Raw genomic sequence first — 21,050 nt, 5'->3', positions numbered from 1 at the left:
TTCGCACAGCTATTGAAGAGGTGTGGACCAACATTCCACAGGCCACAATCAACAACCTGATCCACTCTATCGACGGAGATGTGTTGCACTGCATGAGGCAAATGGTGGCCACTGACTGATACTGACTGGTTTTCTGACACCCCACAGTAAGGCAAAACTGTGCACATTTCAGAGTGTCCTTTTATTATGGGCAGTCTAAGGCACACCTGTGCAATATTCATGCTGTCTAATCAGCACCTTGATAAGCCACACCTGTGAGGTGGGATGGATTATCTCGGCAAAGGAGAAGTGCTCACTAACACAGATTTAGACAGATTTGTGAACAATATTTGAGAGTAATGGGTCTTTTGTGTATGTAGAAAATGTTTCAGATCTTTGAGTTCAGCTCATGCAAAATGGGAGAAAACCCGAAAGTGTTGGGTTTATATTTTTTTTCAGTATATATATATATATATATATATATATATACAGTACAGACCAAAGGTTTGGACACACCTTCTCATTCAAAGAGTTTTCTTTATTTTCATGACTATGAAAATTGTAGATTCACACTGAAGCCATCAAAACTATGAATTAACACATGTGGAATTATATGTGTATCCACCTGACTTCTCCACAACTCAACTGATGGTCCCAACCCCATTTATAAGGCAACATCCCACTTATTAAACCTGACAGGGCACACCTGTGAAGTGAAAACCATTTCAGGTGACTACCTCTTGAAGCTCATCAAGAGAATGCCAAGAGTGTGCAAAGCAGTAATCAAAGCAAAAGGTGGCTACTTTGAAGAACCTAGAATATGACATATTTTCAGTTGTTTCACACTTTTTTATTATGTATATAATTCCACGTGTGTTAATTCATAGTTTTGATGCCTTCAGTATGAATCTACAATTTTCATAGTCATGAAAATAAAGAAAACTCTTTGAATGAGAAGGTGTGTCCAAACTTTTGGTCTGTACTGTGTATATATATATATATATATATATATATATAGGATTTGGATCTTGGAATCAGCAAACAAAGTCGTGTCTCAATAAAGTTGGTGGTCAAAGGAGTACACTAATTTTAGGATTCAACTTTAATCTTTTACACAAACTAGGCTAGGTGTTTCATAGTAACATAGTACATAAGGCTGAAAAAAGACATCTGTCCATCCAGTTCGGCCTGTTATTCTGCAAGTTGATCCAGAGGAAGACAAAAAAAAAACCTGTGAGGTAGAAGCCAATTTTCCCCACTAAAGGGGAAAAAAATTCCTTCCCGACTCCAATCAGGCAATCAGAATAACTCCCTGGATCAACGACCCCTCTCTAGTAGCTATAGCCTGTAATATTATTAAGCTCCAGAAATACGTCCAGGCCCCTCTTGAATTCCTTTATTGTACTCACCATCACCACCTCCTCAGGCAGAGAGTTCCATAGTCTCACTGCTCTTACCGTAAAGAATCCTCTTCTATGTTTGTGTACAAACCTTGTTTCCTCCAGACGCAGAGGATGTCCCTTCATCACAGTCACAGTCCTGGGGATAAATAGATGATGGGAAAAATTTCTGTACTGACCCCTGATATATTTATACATAGTTATTAGATCTCCCCTCAGTCGTCTTTTTTATAAAATGAATTACCCTAATTTTGATAACCGTTCAGGGTACTGTAGTCCCCCCCATTCCAGTTATTACTTTAGTTGCCCTCCTCTGAACCCTCTCCAGCTCTGCTATGTCTGCCTTGTTCACAGGAGCCCAGAACTGTACACAGTACTCCATGTGTGGTCTGACTAGTGATTTGTAAAGTTAAAGGACTATGTTCTCATCACGGGCATCTATGCCCCTTTTGATGCAACCCATTATCTTATTTTGCAGCAGCTGCCTGACACTGGTTTCTACAGCTTAGTTTGCTAAAATTCCTTGGTCTTTTTCCATTTTAGTGTTACCCAGTGTTTTACCATTTAGTATGTACGGGTGACTTGCATTATCTCTTCCCATGTGCATAACTTTACATTTGGCAGTGTTAAACCTCATCTGCCACTTCTCTGCCCAAGCCTCCAATCTATCCAGATCCATATGTAGCAGTATACTGTCCTCTTCCGTGTTAATTACTTTACACAGTTTAGTGTCATCTGCCCAAATTTTGTTTTTACTGTGCAAGCCTTCTACAAGATCATTAATAAATATATTGAAGAGAATAGGGCCCAATACTGACCCCTGAGGTACTCCACTAATGACAGTGACCCAATCTGAGTGTGTACCATTAATAACCACCCTCTGTTTTCTATCACTGAGCCAGTTACTTACCCACATACAGACGTTTTCTCCCAGTCCGAGCATTCTCCAGATATACGACATCCATTGATTCGCCGCTGTCAAGTCTAGAACTTACCTCCTTATAGAAACTGATTAAATTAGTTTGACGTGACCGATCCCTTATGAAGCCATGCTGATATGGCGTTTTTTGCTTATTTTTATTGAGGTGCTCCAAGATAGCATCTCTTAGAAAACCTTCAAACTGTTTACCCACGACAGATGTTTCCTGGCTCTGTTTTTGCGCCCTGTCAGTATAGAGTCCTTAAATATCAGAAATAAGGGTCTGGCTATGACATTACTTAATTCCCTTAGGATACGGGGGTGTATGCTATCTGGTCCTGGCGATTTGTCTATTTTAATCTTTTTAAGACGCCGCTGTACTTCTTCCTGGGTCAGACAGGGCACTTTTAATAGGGAATTTACTTTTACATTCTGCATTTCAACTGACAGTTTATTTTCCTTAGCTTTGCTCCTCAACACTCTCTGCAACTCCCCCCTCATTACTCTGTAGAGGGCCGACACCTTCAGATTTATACTTTTTACCATTTATATAATTGTAGGATATTTTAGGGTTAGTTTTGCTCTCTTTGGCAATTAATCTCTCGGTCTTTAGTTTGGCTGCTTTTATTAGTTTTTTACATATTCTATTTTATTTCCTTATATTTTTTCAGTGCTTCCTCGCTACCCTCCTGTTTTAGTGATTGAAATGCTTTCTTTTTGTGATTTATTGCTTTCTTTACAGTTCTATTTATCCACATTAGTTTTTGTTTTGTTCCTTAACCTTTTATTCCCATAACGTATGTACCTCTCACAATTAGATTTTAGAATGCTTTTAAAAATATCCCATTTTGTGGCTGTATTTTTATTTTTGAGGACTTTGTCCCAGTTAGTTATGGCCTCTCTTAGTTGGCTAGATTTTGAAGTTTGGTATTTTTGTTCCTCCCTGAAGAAACACTCTTTTCAATGATAATTGGAAGGTTATTATTTTATGGTCACTATTTCCCAGGTGTCCCCCAACCTGCACATCTGTTGTTCTGTCAGGCCTATTGGTTAATACTAAGTCCAGTATGGCAGTTTCTCTAGTCGGGTCCTGAAACAGTTGGGACAGAACCTATTTCCTTTATGAGATATACAAGTTTCAGTTTCCCAGTCTATATCTGGGTAGTTGAAGTCTCCCATAATAACGACGTATTAGTCTTTCCTATTAGTCTTTTGACCCCATAGTCACCAAATATGCCCCTGGAGAAGAGAAGTTGCCACCGCCAACCCCTCCAAAAAGTCTGAAGATCATGGAATCTTTAATGCCATAAATAGAACACAACAAAATTATTATAATAATTGTATTATAGTAAAATCTATAATATAATTCTTCTACTATGGGTGGAGTAAACCCATGAGCTTCCTCTTCTCTGTGTTTCTGATGGTGCCCACCCTGGATATCCAGCCTGACCCACGCTCTAATGGTTTTTCCTCAGGTCAGACATTTTTCTTGTTGTTCTAACCAGCAGAATTTTGTGAGGCATCACTGGGTACATCGACGACGGCAAGAAGGAAAATGCAAGCATTGCGGGAAGGTAAGATGACATCCAGTCACCGTATTAACTGTTAATAACATAATATCAGCAGTACCTGGCCACACTCTCTAGAATGAATCACAGTCTTCTTTATCTTAGAAGGAGTTTTCATCATAGCATATCAATCCGATATGTCATTATAGTGTAATCTGTCACGGTATGAGACCCCCTCTGATCTAGAGAATGAGGTGATCCCATTCCCCATATGTACAGTCCCTCTCCATTGAAGTGAATGGAGTTATATAAACATCCTTTTAAGAATGGTAACCACAATTCACTTCATATAGGAATGCCTACATTACAATGTAACTATTATAATACTGCATTCTATGTATAAATATACAATTACTATAATAGGCTCCTAATGCAGAAGAAAATGATTGCATTAATACTGCTTCTATGTACAAAAATATAAGTACCATAATATATCCTTCTGCGTACAAAAATATAACTGCTATAATACTGCCCCTGTATACAACAGTATAATTACTATGATGCTGCTTGCTATGTACAAGAATACAACTACTATAATACTGTACTATATGTAAAATAATACTGCTATAACACTCATAAGAATATGACTACGACAATACTACCCCCTATGTACAAGAATATATTTATTATACTATCACTTATTAGATACAAGAATATAACTACCATAAGACCGCACCCCTATATACTAGAATATAACAACCATGATACTAACCTCTATGTACAAGAATATACCTACTATAATACTGCCATTGTGTGCAAGAATATAACTACTACTGTATAATACTGCAATATACAAAACAACCAGCTTACATTGACTGGTAGATACACAGAAGTGTTGGAATCACTGTATTGTGTAGAGACATAAAATATGAACTTTATTGTGTATACTTTATTGGTGAATATTAAAAGCACAGGACAAATTTCATGACTCTATACTATAATACAAGAATACTATGTACAATAATATATCTATAATAATATTGGCCCTATGTACAAGAATATAACTACTATAATACTGCATTATATGTACAATAATATAACTACTATAATACTGCCTCCTATGTACAAGAACATAACTAATATAGTACAACTCATATGTGCAAGAATAAAACTACTATAAAACCCCCTATGTACAATAATATATTTACTATAATATAACCTACTCATATTTGCAAAAATATAACTGCTATAATACTGCTCCCTATGTACAAGAATATAACTACTATAATAATTTCTCCTATGTACAAGAATATAACTACTATAATACTGTCTCCTATATACAATAATATAACTACTATAATACTGTCCTCTATGTACAAGAATATAACTACTATAATACTGTCCTCTATATACAAGAATATAACTACTATAATACTGTCTCCTATGTATAAGAATATAACTACTATAATACTGTCCTCTATGTACAAGAATATAACTACTATAATACTGTCCTCTATATACAAGAATATAACTACTATAATACTGCCACCTATGTACAAGAATATAACTACTATAACACTGCCCCCAATGTACAAGAATATAACTACTGTAATACTTCTTCCTATGTACACGAATATAACTAATATAATACTGCATCTTATGTACAAGATTATACCAGCATCCATAATAGGACCACCAATAAGAGTACATTCTGCCACAAGCTACAACATTTATACAAATTACAACTAAAATACATTTACTGATATTGGACAGACAAGATTCCAAGCAGAGATGGTCCTACCATAAATACATAAAATACTAATATTAATCCATACTGTATGTGTAAGAATTGTATGTATATAGCAGGATAACCTGCAAAGGGTAATAGCAATAATGACAGCTGTATGCACACAATGAAGTAAAGATTATACAGACGAGCAGGTGGCAAGTGAATGAAGTAAAGATTATACAGACCAATAGTATCACCAAAAAACCCAAAATACATTTTACAGTCGCTGCAGCACTCTTTCTAATGGAAAAATTGAAAACCATTTCTTTACTGTCATATATTAAAATCACAGCATGATCGGACTTTGAAAGCTCTGGAGACACATAAATATACTAATTACATGAATTTCTTAGTGTTAGCTAAGTGTAGAGAGTCTGCTAGTGTGAAGACCTGTTTGGTGTGTGTTGCTGCCAAGTAACCCAAGATAGACCCTTCTCCAGGAAAATACTATTCCTGTGATTGAAAGCTGCCAAAAAATGGAAACTTTGCTAAGGAACCATGATGGCTGTGCTTGGACTGAGTCTAACGACTAAAGGTAACGCACTTATATGGCTTTGGACTTTACTGCCTTTGGTTTGCACCCACCGCACTTCTGGGACAGACTGGTCATCCAATCTTCCTCCTGTCCTCCTGCCTTGCACTCCAATGCACATTCTTCCATAACATCAAGGGAACCAAAGCCACCACCAGGCGGGAGACCTCAAACATTCAGGGTGTGCCCCAAGGTGAGGATGGATTCTGCCTTTCCATTCACTGCCTGCGTGGATCATGAGAGCGCTGGAGTCGAGATAAGCCACCGTGAGGGCTACAACCACCTTCACTACTCCAGCCACCACTTCCATCCTCTCCACCCCTATGCCTTCCCCTGCGGTCCGCTGCACGGCACATACAGACAAAGGTGATGTGAATAGTCAAATTGTAACTGAATAGAACAGGTTAGAGGCAGGGACCCACAGGCAAGTAAATTGGATCCATGCCCTGGAGCAGGTGTAGCGTTTCTCTCCCTTCCAAATCTTATGTACAAGAACTACTATAATATACAAGAATATAACCACTATATAAGAATATAAGAGGAGAGAATGTTTACAAGAAGAAAAACTGCTACAAGAGGACATAGTTTTAAATTAGAGGGGCAAAGGTTTAATAGTAATATCAGGAAGTGTTACTTTACTGAGAGAGTAGTGGATGCATGGAATATCCTTCCTGCAGAAGTGGTAGCTGCAAATACAGTGAAGGAGTTTAAGCATGCATGGGATAGGCATAAGGCCATCCTTCATATAAGGCTACTTTCACATTTGCGTTCGGGGCTCCGCTTGTGAGCTCCGTTTGAAGGCTCTCACAAGCGGCCCTGAACGCATCCATACTGCCCTAATGCCTTCTGAGCGGATGCATCAACGCTTGCAGCGTTCGGATGTCCGCCTGGCCGTGCGGAGGCAAACGGATCCGTCCAGACTTACAATGTAAGTCAATGGGATGGATCCGTTTGAAGTTGACACAATATGGCTAAATTTTCAAACGGATCCGTCCCCCATTGACTTTCAATGTAAAGTCTGGACGGATCCGTCTGAGCAACTTTTCACACTTTGAATTTTTTCTAAACTATAATGCAGACGGATCTATTCTGAACAGATCCCATCTTCTGCATTATAGGAGAGGATCCGTCTGTGCAGACACCAGACAGATCCGCTCTGAACGCAAGTGTGAAAGTAGCCTAAGATAGGGCCAGGGGCTATTCATAGTATTCAGTATATTGGGCAGACTAGATGGATCTTATCTGCCGACACATTCTATGTTTCTATGTTTACTACAAACCGGATTCCCAAAAAGTTGGGACACTAAACAAATTGTGAATAAAAACTGAATGCAATGATGTGGAGATGGCAAATGTCAATATTTTATTTGTAATAGAACGTAGATGACAGATCAAACGTTTAATCCGAGTAAATGTATCATTTTAAAGGAAAAATACGTTGATTAAAATTTTCACGGTGTCAACAAATCCCAAGTCAACAAGTAGCAATAAGAGGGTGGAAAAAGTAAATTTGAGCATAACGAAGAGCTGGAAGACCAATTAACACTAATTAGGTAAATTGACAACATGATTGGGTATAAAAAGAGCTTCTCAGAGTGGCAGTGTCTCTCAGAAGCCAAGATGGGTAGAGGATCACCAAATCCCATAATGTTGTGCTGAAAGATAGTGTAGCAATATCAGAAAGGTGTTACCCAGCGAAAAATTGCAAAGACTTTGCATCTATCATCATCAACTGTGCATAACATCATCCGAAGATTCAGAGAATCTGGAACAATCTCTATGCGTAAGGGTCAAGGCCGTAAAACCATACTGGATGCTCGTGATCTCCGGGCCCTTAAACGACACTGCACCACAAACAGGAATTCCACTGTAAAGGAAATCACAGAATGGGCTCAGGAATACTTCCAGAAACCATTGTCAGTGAACACAATCCACCGTGCTATCCGCCGTTGCCAGCTGAAACTCTACAGTGCAACGAAGAAGCCATTTCTAAGCAAGATCCACAAGCTCAGGCGTTTTCACTGGGCCAGGGATCATTAAAAATGGAGTGTGGCAAAATGGAAGACTGTTCTGTGGTCAGACGAGTCATGATTCAAAGTTATTTTTGGAAATCTGGGACGCCATGTCATCCGGACCAAAGAGGACAAGGACAACCCAAGTTGTTATCAACGCTCAGTTCAGAATCCTGCATCTCTGATGGTATGGGGTTGCATGAGTGCATGTGGCATGGGCAGCTTGCATGTCTGGAAAGGCACCATCAATGCAGAAAAATATATTCAGGTTCTAGAACAACATATGCTCCCATCCAGACGTCATCTCTTTCAGGGAAGACCCTGCATTTTTCAACAAGATAATGCCAGACCACATTCTGCATCAATCACAACATCATGGCTGCGTAGGAGAAGGATCCGGGTACTGAAATGGCCAGTCTGCAGTCCAGATCTTTCACCTATAGAGAACATTTGGTGCATCATAAAGAGGAAGGTGCAACAAAGAAGGCCCAAGACGATTGAACAGTTAGAGGCCTGTATTAGACAAGAATGGGAGAGCATTCCTATTTCTAAACTTGAGAAACTGGTCTCCTCGGTCCCCAGACGTCTGTTGAGTGTTGTAAGAAGAAGGGGAGATGCCACACAGTGGTGAAAATGGCCTTGTCCCAACTTTTTGGGGATTTGTTGACACCATGAAATTCTGATTCAACATATTCTTCCCTTAAAATGGTACATTTTCTCAGTTTAAACTTTTGTTCCGTGATTTATGTTCTATTCTGAATAAAATATTAGAAGTTGGCACCTCTACATCATTGCATTCAGTTTTTATTCACAATTTGTATAGTGTCCCAACTTTTTTGGAATCCGATTTGTATAATACTGCCCTCTATGTCCAAGAATATAACTATTATAATACTTCTTACTATGTATAAGAATATAACCACTATAATACTGGCCTCTATTTACAAGAATATGAATATTATCATACTGCCCCATGTATGAAAATATAACTACTATAATGCTGCTACTATTATAATACAATTCCCTATGTACGAGGATGTAAGTACTATAAATCTGTAATAATAATATAATACATCTATGTTGAAAAATAGAAGTACAATAATACTGTCCTCTATGTACAACAATAGTAAGTAATAATACTAGTACTAAGGGTCCATTCACATGTCCGTTTTTTCTTTCCTGATCTGTTCCGTTTTTTCAGGAACAGATCAGGACCAGATCTGGACCCATTCATTTTCAATGGGTCCTGGAAAAAATCGGACAGCACAATGTGTGCTGTCCGTTTCCGTTGTTCCGTTCCGCATGTCCGTTTAAATATAAAACATGTCCTATTCTTGTCCTGAAAAATCGGATCCTGGTACAATACAAAGTCAATGGATCCGCAAAAAACGGATGACATTCGGATGTCATTCCGTATGTCATCCGTTTTTTGCGGATTCCGTTCCTGGAAACACATAACAAATTTTTTTTTTTTTTTTTTTTTTTTCAATTTTTTTTCAAAGAAATCCAAACAACTTTATTTGATTATTGAAATGTATACAGGTTTCCGTTTTTTGCGGATCCGCAAAAAACGGATGACATACGGAAACATTTTCAGGAACAACGGATCCGCAAAAAACGGACCGTTTTTCAGGATGAAAAAAAACAGGACGTGTGAATGGACCCTCATACTGCCTCTATATACAAGGATGTAACTGCTATATTACTGCCCCCATGTACTAGAATATAGCTACTATAATACTGCCCCTATGTACAAGAATATAACTACTATAATACTACCTCCTATGAACAAGAATATAACTACTATAATATTGTCTTCTATATATCAGAATATAAAGTAACTACTATAATAACTGTTGACTATGTACAAGAATATAACTACTATAATGCTGTCCCCTATGTACAAGAATATAACTACTATAATACTGTCCCATATGTACAAGAATATAACTACTATAATATTGTCCCCTATGTACAAGAATATAACTACTATAATACTGTCACATATATACAAGAATATAACTACTATAATACTGTCCCCTATGTGCAAGAATATAACTACTATAATACTGTACCCTATGTACAAGAATATAACTACTATAATACTGTCCCCTATGTACAAGCATATAACTACTATAATACTGTCCCCTATGTACAAGAATATAAGTACTATAATACTGTCCCCTATGTACAAGAATATAACTACTATAGTACTGCCCCATGTACAAGAATATAACTACTATAATGCTGTCCCCTATGTACAAGAATATAACTGCTATTATACTGCTCCTATGTACAAGAATATTACTACTATAATGCTGTCCCCTATGTACAAGAATATAACTACTATAATACTGTCCCATATGTACAAGAATATAACTACTATAATATTGTCCCCTATGTACAAGAATATAACTACTATAATGCTGTCCCCTATGTACAAGAATATAACTACTATAATGCTGTCCCCTATATACAAGAATATAACTACTATAATACTGTCCCATATATACAAGAATATAACTACTATAATACTGTCCCCTATGTACAAGAATATAACTACTATAATACTGTACCCTATGTACAAGAATATAACTACTATAATACTGTCCCCTATGTACAAGCATATAACTACTATAATACTGTCCCCTATGTACAAGAATATAAGTACTATAATACTGTCCCCTATGTATAAGAATATAACTACTATAATACTGCCTCTATGTACAAGAATATAACCACTATAATACTGTCCTCTATGTATAAGAATATAACTACTATAATACTGCCTCCTTATAGACAAGAATATAACTACTATAATACTGTCCCATATGTACAAGAATATAACTACTATAATACTGCCTCCTTATAGACAAGAATATAACTACTATAATACTGCCTCCTTATAGACAAGAATATAACTACTATAATACTGTTCTCTAGCTACAGGAATAGATTATAATACTACCCCTATGTACAAGACTATAATTTCGGTAAGGCTACTTTCACACTCGTGTTTGGTGCGAATCCACCATGGACCTGCACAGACGGATCCGTTCAAATAATACAACCGTCTGCATCCGTTCAGAACAGATCCGTTTGTATTATCTTTAACGTAGCCAAGACAGATCCGTCTTGAACACCATTGAAAGTCAATGGAGGACGGATCCGTTTTCTATTGTGCCAGATTGTGTGATAGAAAATGGATCCGTCCTCATTGACTTACATTGTGTGTCAGAACGGATTTGTTTGACTCAGTTTCGTGAGAGGGACACCAAGCAGCACTGCAAGCAGCGTTTTGGTGTCCGCCTCGAAAGCAGAATGGAGACTGAACTGATGCATTCTGAGCGGATCCTTTTCTATTCAGAATGCATTAGGGCAAAACTGATCCGTTTTGGACTGCATGTGAGAGCCCTGAACGTATCTCAGAAACGGAAAGCCAAAACGGACAGTGTGAAAGTAGCCTAATACTAGCCCTATGTACAAGACTATAACTTCTGAAATACTGCCCCTATGGAGTAGAATGTGAAGTAGCATTATTCCGGTCTGGAGTGCTGCTCGTATCTCCATTGTGTTCACTACAGTTTTGCACCGTCATTGCTGCACTAAAAAGTTAGACCTCAACTAATGAGTCAATTTTGGCAGCCGAAATTCTTATTTTTCTTCTTTTTTTTCATGTTTTGTTAAACAGAATAGTGTAGATGTGACTCATTTCTTGTAAGTGCTGCTAAAATCATAATTAGTTGTTGTAGCTGTGCTGGAGTGAAAGCATTAGATATTTATTAGATCTGCAATCAGCCTAAAAGCGTTATCATTGCGGACGTATCGTCATAATTAGACGTCTTCAGAAGTTCCTAAAGTGTTTGCTTTTGTGTAGAAGGAATTGATGTCTAGTGCCTTATACTTGATGACTCCCACATTTTTATAGCTTGTGCACTCAAGTTACATCCAAAGCTGCAGCCAAAATCCTGCAAGTTTATTGTTAGCTTTCATCGTGGCCGATCTCACATGTCCCTAGAGCCCACTGATATCTGTAAGGCCTCCTGCACACGAACGTTTTTTTTCACGGCCCGCAAAAACGGGGTCCGTAGGTCCGTGATCCGTGACCGTTTTTCCGTCCGTGGGTCTTCCTTGATTTTTGGAGGATCCACGGACATGAAAAAAAAGTCATTTTGGTGTCCGCCTGGCCGTGCGGAGCCAAACGGATCCGTCCTGAATTACAATGCAAGTCAATGGGGACGGATCCGTTTGATGTTGACACAATATGGTGCCATTTCAAACGGATCCGTCCCCATTGACTTTCAATGTAAAGTCTGGAGTTCTGTTATACCATCGGATTGGAGTTTTCTCCAATCCGATGGTATATTTTAACTTGTAGCGTCCCCATCACCATGGGAACGCCTCTATGTTAGAATATACTGTCGGATATGAGCTACATCGTGAAACTCATTTCCGACAGTATATTCTAACACAGAGGCGTTCCCATGGTGATGGAGACGCTTCAGGTTAGAATATACTGAAAAACTGTGTACATGACTGCCCCCTGCTGCCTGGCAGGTGCTGCCAGGCAGCAGGGGGCAGACCCCCCCCCCCCTGTTTTTAACTCATTGGTGGCCAGTGGGCCCCCCCTCCCCTATTGTTAACTCGTTGGTGGCCAGTGTGCGCACCCCCCTCCCTCCCTCTATTGTAATAATAGCATTGGGGCCAGTGTGCGCGCCCCCCCAACCCCCCCCCCCCTCCCTCCCTCTATTGTAATAATAGCATTGGGGCCAGTGTGCCCCCCCCCCCCCCGATCATCGGTGGCAGCGGAGTAGAAGATTCATACTTACCTGGCTGCCTGCTGCTGCGATCTCTGTGTCCGGCCGGGAGCTCCTCCTACTGGTAAGTGACAGGTCTGTGCGGCGCATTGCTGTCACTTACCAGTAGGAGGAGCTCCCGGCCGGACGCAGACATCGCAGCAGCCAGCAGCCAGGTAAGTATGAAAATCTTCTACTCCGCTGCCACCGATGATCGGGGGGGGGGGGGGGGGGCTGTGGGGGGGGGGGGGGGGTTGTGCGCACACTGGCCCCAATGCTATTATTACAATAGAGGGAGGGAGGGGGGGGGGGGGTTGGGGGGTGCGCACACTGGCCCCAATGTATTAAAACAATAGAGGGAGGGAGGGGGGGGGGGTTGGGGGCGCGCGCACACTGGCCCCAATGTATTAAAACAATAGAGGGAGGGAGGGAGGGGGGTGCGCACACTGGCCACCAACGAGTTAACAACAGGGGAGGGGGGGGGGGCCGCACAATGATATTCAAACTGGGGAGGGGGGGGGGGGTCTGCCCCCTGCTGCCTGGCAGCCCTGATCTCTTACAGGGGGATATGATAGTACAATTAACCCCTTCAGGTGCCGCGCTATCATATCCCCCTGTAAGAGATCGGGTGCTGCCAGGCAGCAGGGGGCAGTCTTGTACACAGTTTGTAGTGTATTCTAACTAGAAGCGTCCCATCACCATGGGAACGCTTCTGTGTTAGAATATACTGTCGGATCTGAGTTTTCACGAAGTGAAAACTCAGCTCTGAAAAAGCTTTTATGCAGACGGATCTTCGGATCCGTCTGTATGAAACTAACCTACGGCCACGGATCACGGACACGGATGCCAATCTTGTGTGCATCCGTGTTCTTTCACGGACCCATTGACTTGAATGGGCCCGTGAACCGTTGGCCGTGAAAAAAATAGGACAGGTCATATTTTTTTCACGGCCAGGAAACACGGCTCACTGATGCGGCTGCCAAACGGTGCATTTTCCGATTTTTCCACGGACCCATTGAAAGTCAATGGGTCCGTGAAAAAAAACGGAAAACGGCACAACGGCCACGGATGCACACAACGTTCGTGTGCAGGAGGCCTAAGCAGGATGCTTTGCGTGGTGGGAGATACAGATCAGAACACATGTCCCACAAGCTTTCTCCATGGTTATCTGAATGCATTTACATAATAACTTAACCAATATATGTTACAAGAAGACGCCTGATGAAGATCTTGTTTCCTTTTTATCATCCTTATCTCGTTTTTTCCTTATTTGCAGGGTTTTCAGCAGAAGTTCTCATTCCACAGTAAGGAAATTGTTGCTATCAGCTGCTCATGGTGCAAGCAGGCGGTAAGATGAGCTGATATTAATAGTGATCTGTATTATTTAAAGGGAACCTGTCATCAACTTTATGCCGACCTCACTGAGGGCAGCATAAAATAGTGACAGAAATGCTGATCTCAGCGGTGTGTCACTCATGAGCTAAAAGTAAGTGGTTGCTGAGAACCAGCATCATAACCATTGCAGCCCGGGCCTTGAAAAGAGTCACATCTACCTGAGAAGAGTCCTGGTTATTCATAATCTCCTGCACTTTCACCCATCTGCTGATGATTGGCAGTTCTCTCCTAGAGAGAAAGGGAGAAAACTAGGTAGAAGACGTCAGTCATCAGCAGGTGGTCAGGAGGGCAGGAATTCATGAATAACCAGGACTCTTTTCAGGTGGCCGGGACTCTTTTCCAGGCCCAGTCTGCAATGATTGTGATGTTGGTTCTCGCCAAACACTTACTTTTAACTTATAAATGACAGATCGCTGAAATTAACTCACCTGTCTCTACTGTTAGTATGGGCAGCATAAAGTTGATGACAGGTTCCCTTTAAAGGGGTTGTCTCACTTCAGTAAGTGGCATTTATCATGTAGAGAAAGTTAATACAAGGCACTTACTAATGTATTGTGATTATCCATATTGCTTCCTTTGCTGGCTGGATTCATTTTTCCATCACATTATATACTGCTCGTTTCCATGGTTACAGACCACCCTGCAATCCATCAGTGGTGGTCGTGCTTGCACAATATAGGAAAAAGAACTAACCTATGTGCGCTCCTATGGTCCCGGCCACCAGAGAGACTGACTCTTTATCCTATAGTGTGCAAGCACGGCCACCACTGATGGATTGCAGGGTGGTCTGTAACCATGGAAACTAGCAGAGTATAATATGATGGAAAAATGAATCCAGACAGCAAAGGAAGCAATATGGACAATCACAATACATTAGTAAGTGGCTTTCTATTAACTTTCTCTACATGATAAATGCCACTTACTGAAGTGAGACAACCCCTATAATTTACACAGTGTTCAGAAAATGAGAGATGTTTCCATATCTCACAAAAGCTTAGAGGGTAGGCAGTAAAAGGGGTCCTGGGAGTGGCTCTGAAGGGGCTCCTTGGGCAGACACTAAAAGTGGCACTGTAGCTGGCTCAAAAGAGAGCTCCTTTGTCAGACACTAAATTAAAAATAGATGCAAAATGACCATGAAAAACTGACAGTGTGTGCGTTTTTCATGGCCTTTTTTTAACGTAAAAAAGGCTTGTGGGAAAGGCACCAAAGGGGCAGCAAGCGAAAAGGGCACTTGCAGCCAAATCTAAAGGTGGAACCTGGAGAAAACAATCAACAGCGCATCTGTTGCAGGCACTGAAGTTAAAGGGGTTGTCCAGGGTTCCGAGCTTTAAAGGGTTTTATCTAACTTCAGCACATGGCATTTATCATGTAGAGAAAGTTATTACAAGCCAATTACTAATGTATTGTGATTGTCCATATTGCCTCCTATGCTGGCTGGATCCTTATTTCCATCACATTTTAGGCTGGGTTCACACGGGCGTGTCCGGATTAGGTCCGGATGCGTCCCGGTGTATTGCGGCAAACCCGCGCGATTGGGTACGCAATTGCAGTCAGTTTTGACTGCGATTGCGTTCCGATGTTCAGTGTTTATCACGCGGGTGCAATGTGTTTTGCACTCGCGTGATAAAAAACCGACTGTGGTACCCAGACCCGAACTTCTTCACAGAAGTTCAGGTTTGGGTTAGTTGTAGTGTAGATTGTATTATTTTCCCTTATAACATGGTTATAAGGGAAAATAATAGCATTCTGAATACAGAATGCTTAGTACAAGGGCAATTGAGGGTTAAAAAAATAAAAAATAAATTAACTCACCTTGTCCTCTTCATCGCGCAGTTCCCGGTCTGGTAGATGAGCTGTCGGCTAAAGGACCTTTGGTGACGTCAGATCACATGCTCCAATCACATGGTACATCACCACGTGTGATGTACCATGTGATTGGAGCATGTGATCTGACGTCACCAAAGGTCCTTTAGCCGACAGCTCATCAGAAGAGACCGGGAACTGCGCGATGAAGAGGACAAGGTGAGTTAATTTATTTTTTATTTTTTTAACCCTCAATTGCCCTTGTACTAAGCATTCTGTATTCAGAATGCTATTATTTTCCCTTATAACCATGTTATAAGAGAAAATAATACAGTGAATAGACTGTCACCTAGCAACCATGAGTGAAAAGCTTGCGGATGCTTGCGATTTTCACTCAGCCCCATTCATTTCTATGGGGCCTGTCCTGCGTTACAAACGCAGAATATAGAGCATGCTGCGATTTTAAAGCATTGCAGAAGTGATGCGTGAAAAAAATCGCTCATGTGCACAGCCCCATAGAAATGAATGGTGCCGGATTCAGTGCGGGTGCAATACGTTCACCTACCGCATTGCACCCGCGCGGAAATCTCGCCCGTGTGAACTCAGCCTTACACTGCTCATTTCCATGGTTATGACCACCCTGCAATCAATGAGCGGTGGTCGTGCTTGCACTCTATAGTAAAAATGGCCTTTCTGGTGACCGTGGGAATGCGTATAGGCTAGTGCTTTTTCCTATTTTGTGCAAGCACTGCCACCGCTGATGGATTGCAGGGTGGTCTGTACCCATGGAAACGAGCAGTATATAATGTGATGGAAAAATGAATCCAGCCAGCAAAGGAGGCAATATGGACAATCACAATACATTAGCAAGTGCCTTGTATTAACTTTCGGCACATAATAAATGCTATTCATATGTGCAGCGCCCGGGAATGAATGGCACTTTAATAGTAAATAATAATAGTAATAATATATACTGAAGTGACACAACCAATTTAACACCAGGGGCAAACACTAAATGGGGCACCTAGGGCAGGCGCTAAAGTGGCCACACACATGTGTTTGAGGTACCTACGGGGGCACTTGTGGCCACCACACACTGTTAGGGGAGTTTTCACAGTATGGTGTCTAAATCATTTTGGGGGTACGTGATAAGAGGTTGCTCCGCCACCCGTTCCCTTGCATTCGTTATTGTAAATCCCCCCATGTAGCCATTCTTTACACAATCCTTGTCAGAATGCTTCTTGTACCCGACCACGGAACTTAAAGAGATTAGTATCATATCTGTTCTACAGAGCTGAGCATTAAAGGCTTGTGTCCTCCAGACGGTGCGCGGAGAGCGGGAATGCTATATACCCAGGAATTAACGTAGGCCATGCGGTGTAATGATAGTCTCGCTATGTTCTGCAGTCAGCTATTAGTCATGTAAAGTCTCCAGTGTACCCACACAGCTCTGCTGCCCTGTAATTAGTGGGTATTGTGCCTCTGTGCTCAGAAAATCCCATTGTGCGACTCCTGGCTCTATATATAGCCAGTGCCAGGGCTGCGGCACACAGCGTTCCTCTTCTTCTATCACTTCCCAAACTGTACCTGTTTATTTTATTTCTGTGGCACATTTGGTTGTGTTATATACTGTCATTTCCTGATGTTGTTAGTTTTCATAGGCATCCATTAGCAGACACGTCACGGCAAGGAAGCAGGAGGAGCAAGAGTGCACAGATTGGCTTGGACCCGCCCTCAGTGCACTTAACTGCTCATTTGCATATGGTCAAAAAGTACCTTACTTTTTCTCAAGAATGAAGCACAAAATGATAGCGATGATGTCTTTCAGCTAAACATTGCAGTGCTAGCCATCAGAAACATCTTGGCCCCATAAGGTGAAATATTTACAGCCTTGTACCCTTCATTATCTCCATCAACCTCCATCGTGAACCCTATTATCCTAATAAGGCAGATAAACCATCATAGCCCCATGACATATATACAGTACAGTCCAAAAGTTTGGACACACCTTCTCATTCAAAGAGTTTTCTTTATTTTCATGACTATGAAAATTGTAGATTCACACTGAAGGCATCAAAACTATGAATTAACACATGTGGAATTATATACATAACAAAAAAGTGTGAAACAACTGAAAATATGTCATATTCTAGGTTCTTCAAAGTAGCCACCTTTTGCTTTGATTACTGCTTTGCACACTCTTGGCATTCTCTTGATGAGCTTCAAGAGGTAGTCACCTGAAATGTTTTTCACTTCAGGTTTAATAAGTGGGATTTCTTGCCTTATAAATGGGGTTGGGACCATCAGTTGCGTTGTGGAGAAGTCAGGTGGCTACAAAGCTGATAGTCCTACTGAATAGACTGTTAGAATTTGTATTATGGCAAGAAAAAAGCAGCTAAGTAAAGAAAAACGAGTGGCCATCATTACTTTAAGGAATGAAGGTCAGTCAGTCCGAAAAATTGGGAAAACTTTGAAAGTGTCCCCAAGTGCAGTCACAAAAACTATCAAGTGCTACAAAGAAACTGGCTCACATGCGGACCGCCCCAGGAAAGGAAGACCAAGAGTCACCTCTGCTGCGGAGGATAAGTTCATCCGAGTCACCAGCCTCAGAAATCGCAGGTTAACAGCAGCTCAGATTAGAGACCAGGTCAATGCCACACACAGTTCTAGCAGCAGACACATCTCTAGAACAACTGTTAAGAGGAGACTGTGTGAATCAGGCCTTCATGGTAGAATATCTGCTAGGAAACCACTGCTAAGGACAGGCAACAAGCAGAAGAGACTTGTTTGGGCTAAAGAACACAAGGAATGGACATTAGACCAGTGGAAATCTGTGCTTTGGTCTGATGAGTCCAAATTTGAGATCTTTGGTTCCAACCACCGTGTCTTTGTGCGACGCAGAAAAGGTGAACGGATGGACTCTACATGCCTGGTTCCCACCGTGAAGCATGGAGGAGGAGGTGTGATGGTGTGGGAGTGCTTTGCTGGTGACACTGTTGGGGATTTATTCAAAAGTGAAGGCATACTGAACCAGCATGGCTACCACAGCATCTTGCAGCGGCATGCTATTCCGTCCGGTTTGCGTTTAGTTGGACCATCATTTATTTTTCAACAGGACAATGACCCCAGACACACCTCCAGGCTGTGTAAGGGCTATTTGACCATGAAGGAGAGTGATGGGGTGCTGGCCTCCACAGTCACCGGACCTGAACCCAATCGAGATGGTTTGGGGTGAGCTGGACCGCAGAGTGAAGGCAAAAGAGCCAACAAGTGCTAAGCATCTCTGGGAACTCCTTCAAGACTGTTGGAAGACCATTTCAGGTGACTACCGCTTGAAGCTCATCAAGAGAATGCCAAGAGTGTGCAAAGCAGTAAACAAAGCAAAAGGTGGCTACTTTGAAGAACCTAGAATATGACATATTTTCAGTTGTTTCACACTTTTTTGTTATGTATATAATTCCACATGTGTTAATTCATAGTTTTGATGCCTTCAGTGTGAATCTACAATTTTCATAGTCATGAAAATAAAGAAAACTCTTAGAATGAGAAGGTGTGTCCAAACTTTTGGTCTGTACTGTACGTACTATGCCCATGGGGGAAGATTGAATAGAATTGTGATTGGGGCATTTCGACCATATGTGAAGTGTGAGGCACCATATTGGGCATCAGGTTTGGCACATCATTAACTTGTTCATTTTATAAGTGCAGTGAGAAGGTGTCAGCTGCCTGGCGAGCTGGGACCCCTGATAACAGTACCACCCATACTGCACTGTGGACAGTGTCACATTCTGCTTCTTGATCCCTTCATGCTGGTTGCACTTGCATACCTATAGCAGTGCACCTGTTCAGTATGACTGCTGGGAGGTGCAGTGCCACCCACCCCTGCAGCCCAGCCTCAGTAGGTTATAAAATGTTCTAATCAGCCTTTTGACACTAAGTTGGGCATATGTAACATGGCTGTCTCGCCCCTTGTCTGTTTCCGTCCAGTTTCACAACAAGGTCACCTGCTTCCTGTTACATCACATTGAGGAGCCCTGCTCCCTCGGAGCCCATGCTGCTGTCATAGTCCCTCCAAGCTGGATCATTAAGGTGAAGAAACCTCAGGTAACTGCATGTTACTTTTTGTCTGTGAGGGTCTTTCTCCTACTCCCGGCCAGTCTGCCCTGATATTGCCCAAGACAGCACCCGTATGTACGACCTGAGTGTCATGCATGACCCCCTCCCTCAGTGGGATTAATCCTATACCCCTTTCTATTTTGGTGATGTGGCCCTGTTAGTGTTGCATTGTGGGTAACCTTTCCCTTGCCAACTTGTTTGATGCCTTGTAATTGCAGTGCAGTGGAAGTATATGTCACTCCTGTGTCCAGATCCCGTCACGTCCTGACATGACACTGGGAATGTTGCATTGTATTACAGTGTGTGTGTATGAGAAACCTTCAGCATGTATAGCCACAAAGGAGGGAAGACCATATAATGCAGAGCTCGCCTCCTGCATGTGCAAGCGTCCTGTGCACCTTCAACATGCTTTGTGGGAATCTCGTCTCCATGGCTTGCTCTCTCTTTCAACTGCATTCTCCCCATTTTATATATAGCTGTCATTTGCATAAAAATTGTATCTTTTTCTGAACATATTTACCTTAGTTCTCTTTTATTGATCCTGTGTTACAACAGTCATACACCGTGTACATAAATTGCTTACATCCGGTACATCCTGTACTGCTCTAGAGCTACATCTTGTATTATACTCCAGAGATGCACTCACTATTCTGCTAGTGGAATCACTGTGTACATACTTATCCTGTACTGATCCTGAGTTACATCCTGTATTATACTCCAGAGCTGCATTCCCTATTCTGCTGGTGGAGTCACTGTGTATATACTGTACTTATTCTGTACTGATCCTGAGTTACAACCTGT

General features: G+C 41.3%; 1 protein-coding gene across 5 annotated transcripts in view; it reads left to right on the top strand.

Annotated features, from left to right (window-relative positions):
* The window catches only part of DGKI (diacylglycerol kinase iota), a 249,688-nt gene that overhangs the window by 26,303 nt on the left and 202,335 nt on the right, over nucleotides 1-21,050 (top strand). For 2 of the 5 annotated variants that reach the window (XM_044281241.1, XM_044281242.1), the window contains exons 6-8: nucleotides 3,807-3,872; nucleotides 14,212-14,283; nucleotides 20,121-20,237. In XM_044281241.1, the coding sequence (XP_044137176.1) occupies nucleotides 3,807-3,872; nucleotides 14,212-14,283; nucleotides 20,121-20,237 (255 nt within the window). Of the gene's footprint in view, nucleotides 1-3,773; nucleotides 3,873-14,211; nucleotides 14,284-20,120; nucleotides 20,238-21,050 lie in introns of all 5 variants that reach the window. The other 3 variants (XM_044281240.1, XM_044281239.1, XM_044281237.1) reach the window with 3 other exon arrangements.

Source organism: Bufo gargarizans, chromosome 2, assembly GCF_014858855.1.
Source record: "Bufo gargarizans isolate SCDJY-AF-19 chromosome 2, ASM1485885v1, whole genome shotgun sequence".
Lineage (NCBI taxonomy): Eukaryota > Metazoa > Chordata > Amphibia > Anura > Bufonidae > Bufo > Bufo gargarizans.
The sequence above is the reverse complement of the archived record's forward strand: the minus strand, read 5'-3'. Positions and strand labels throughout refer to the sequence as shown.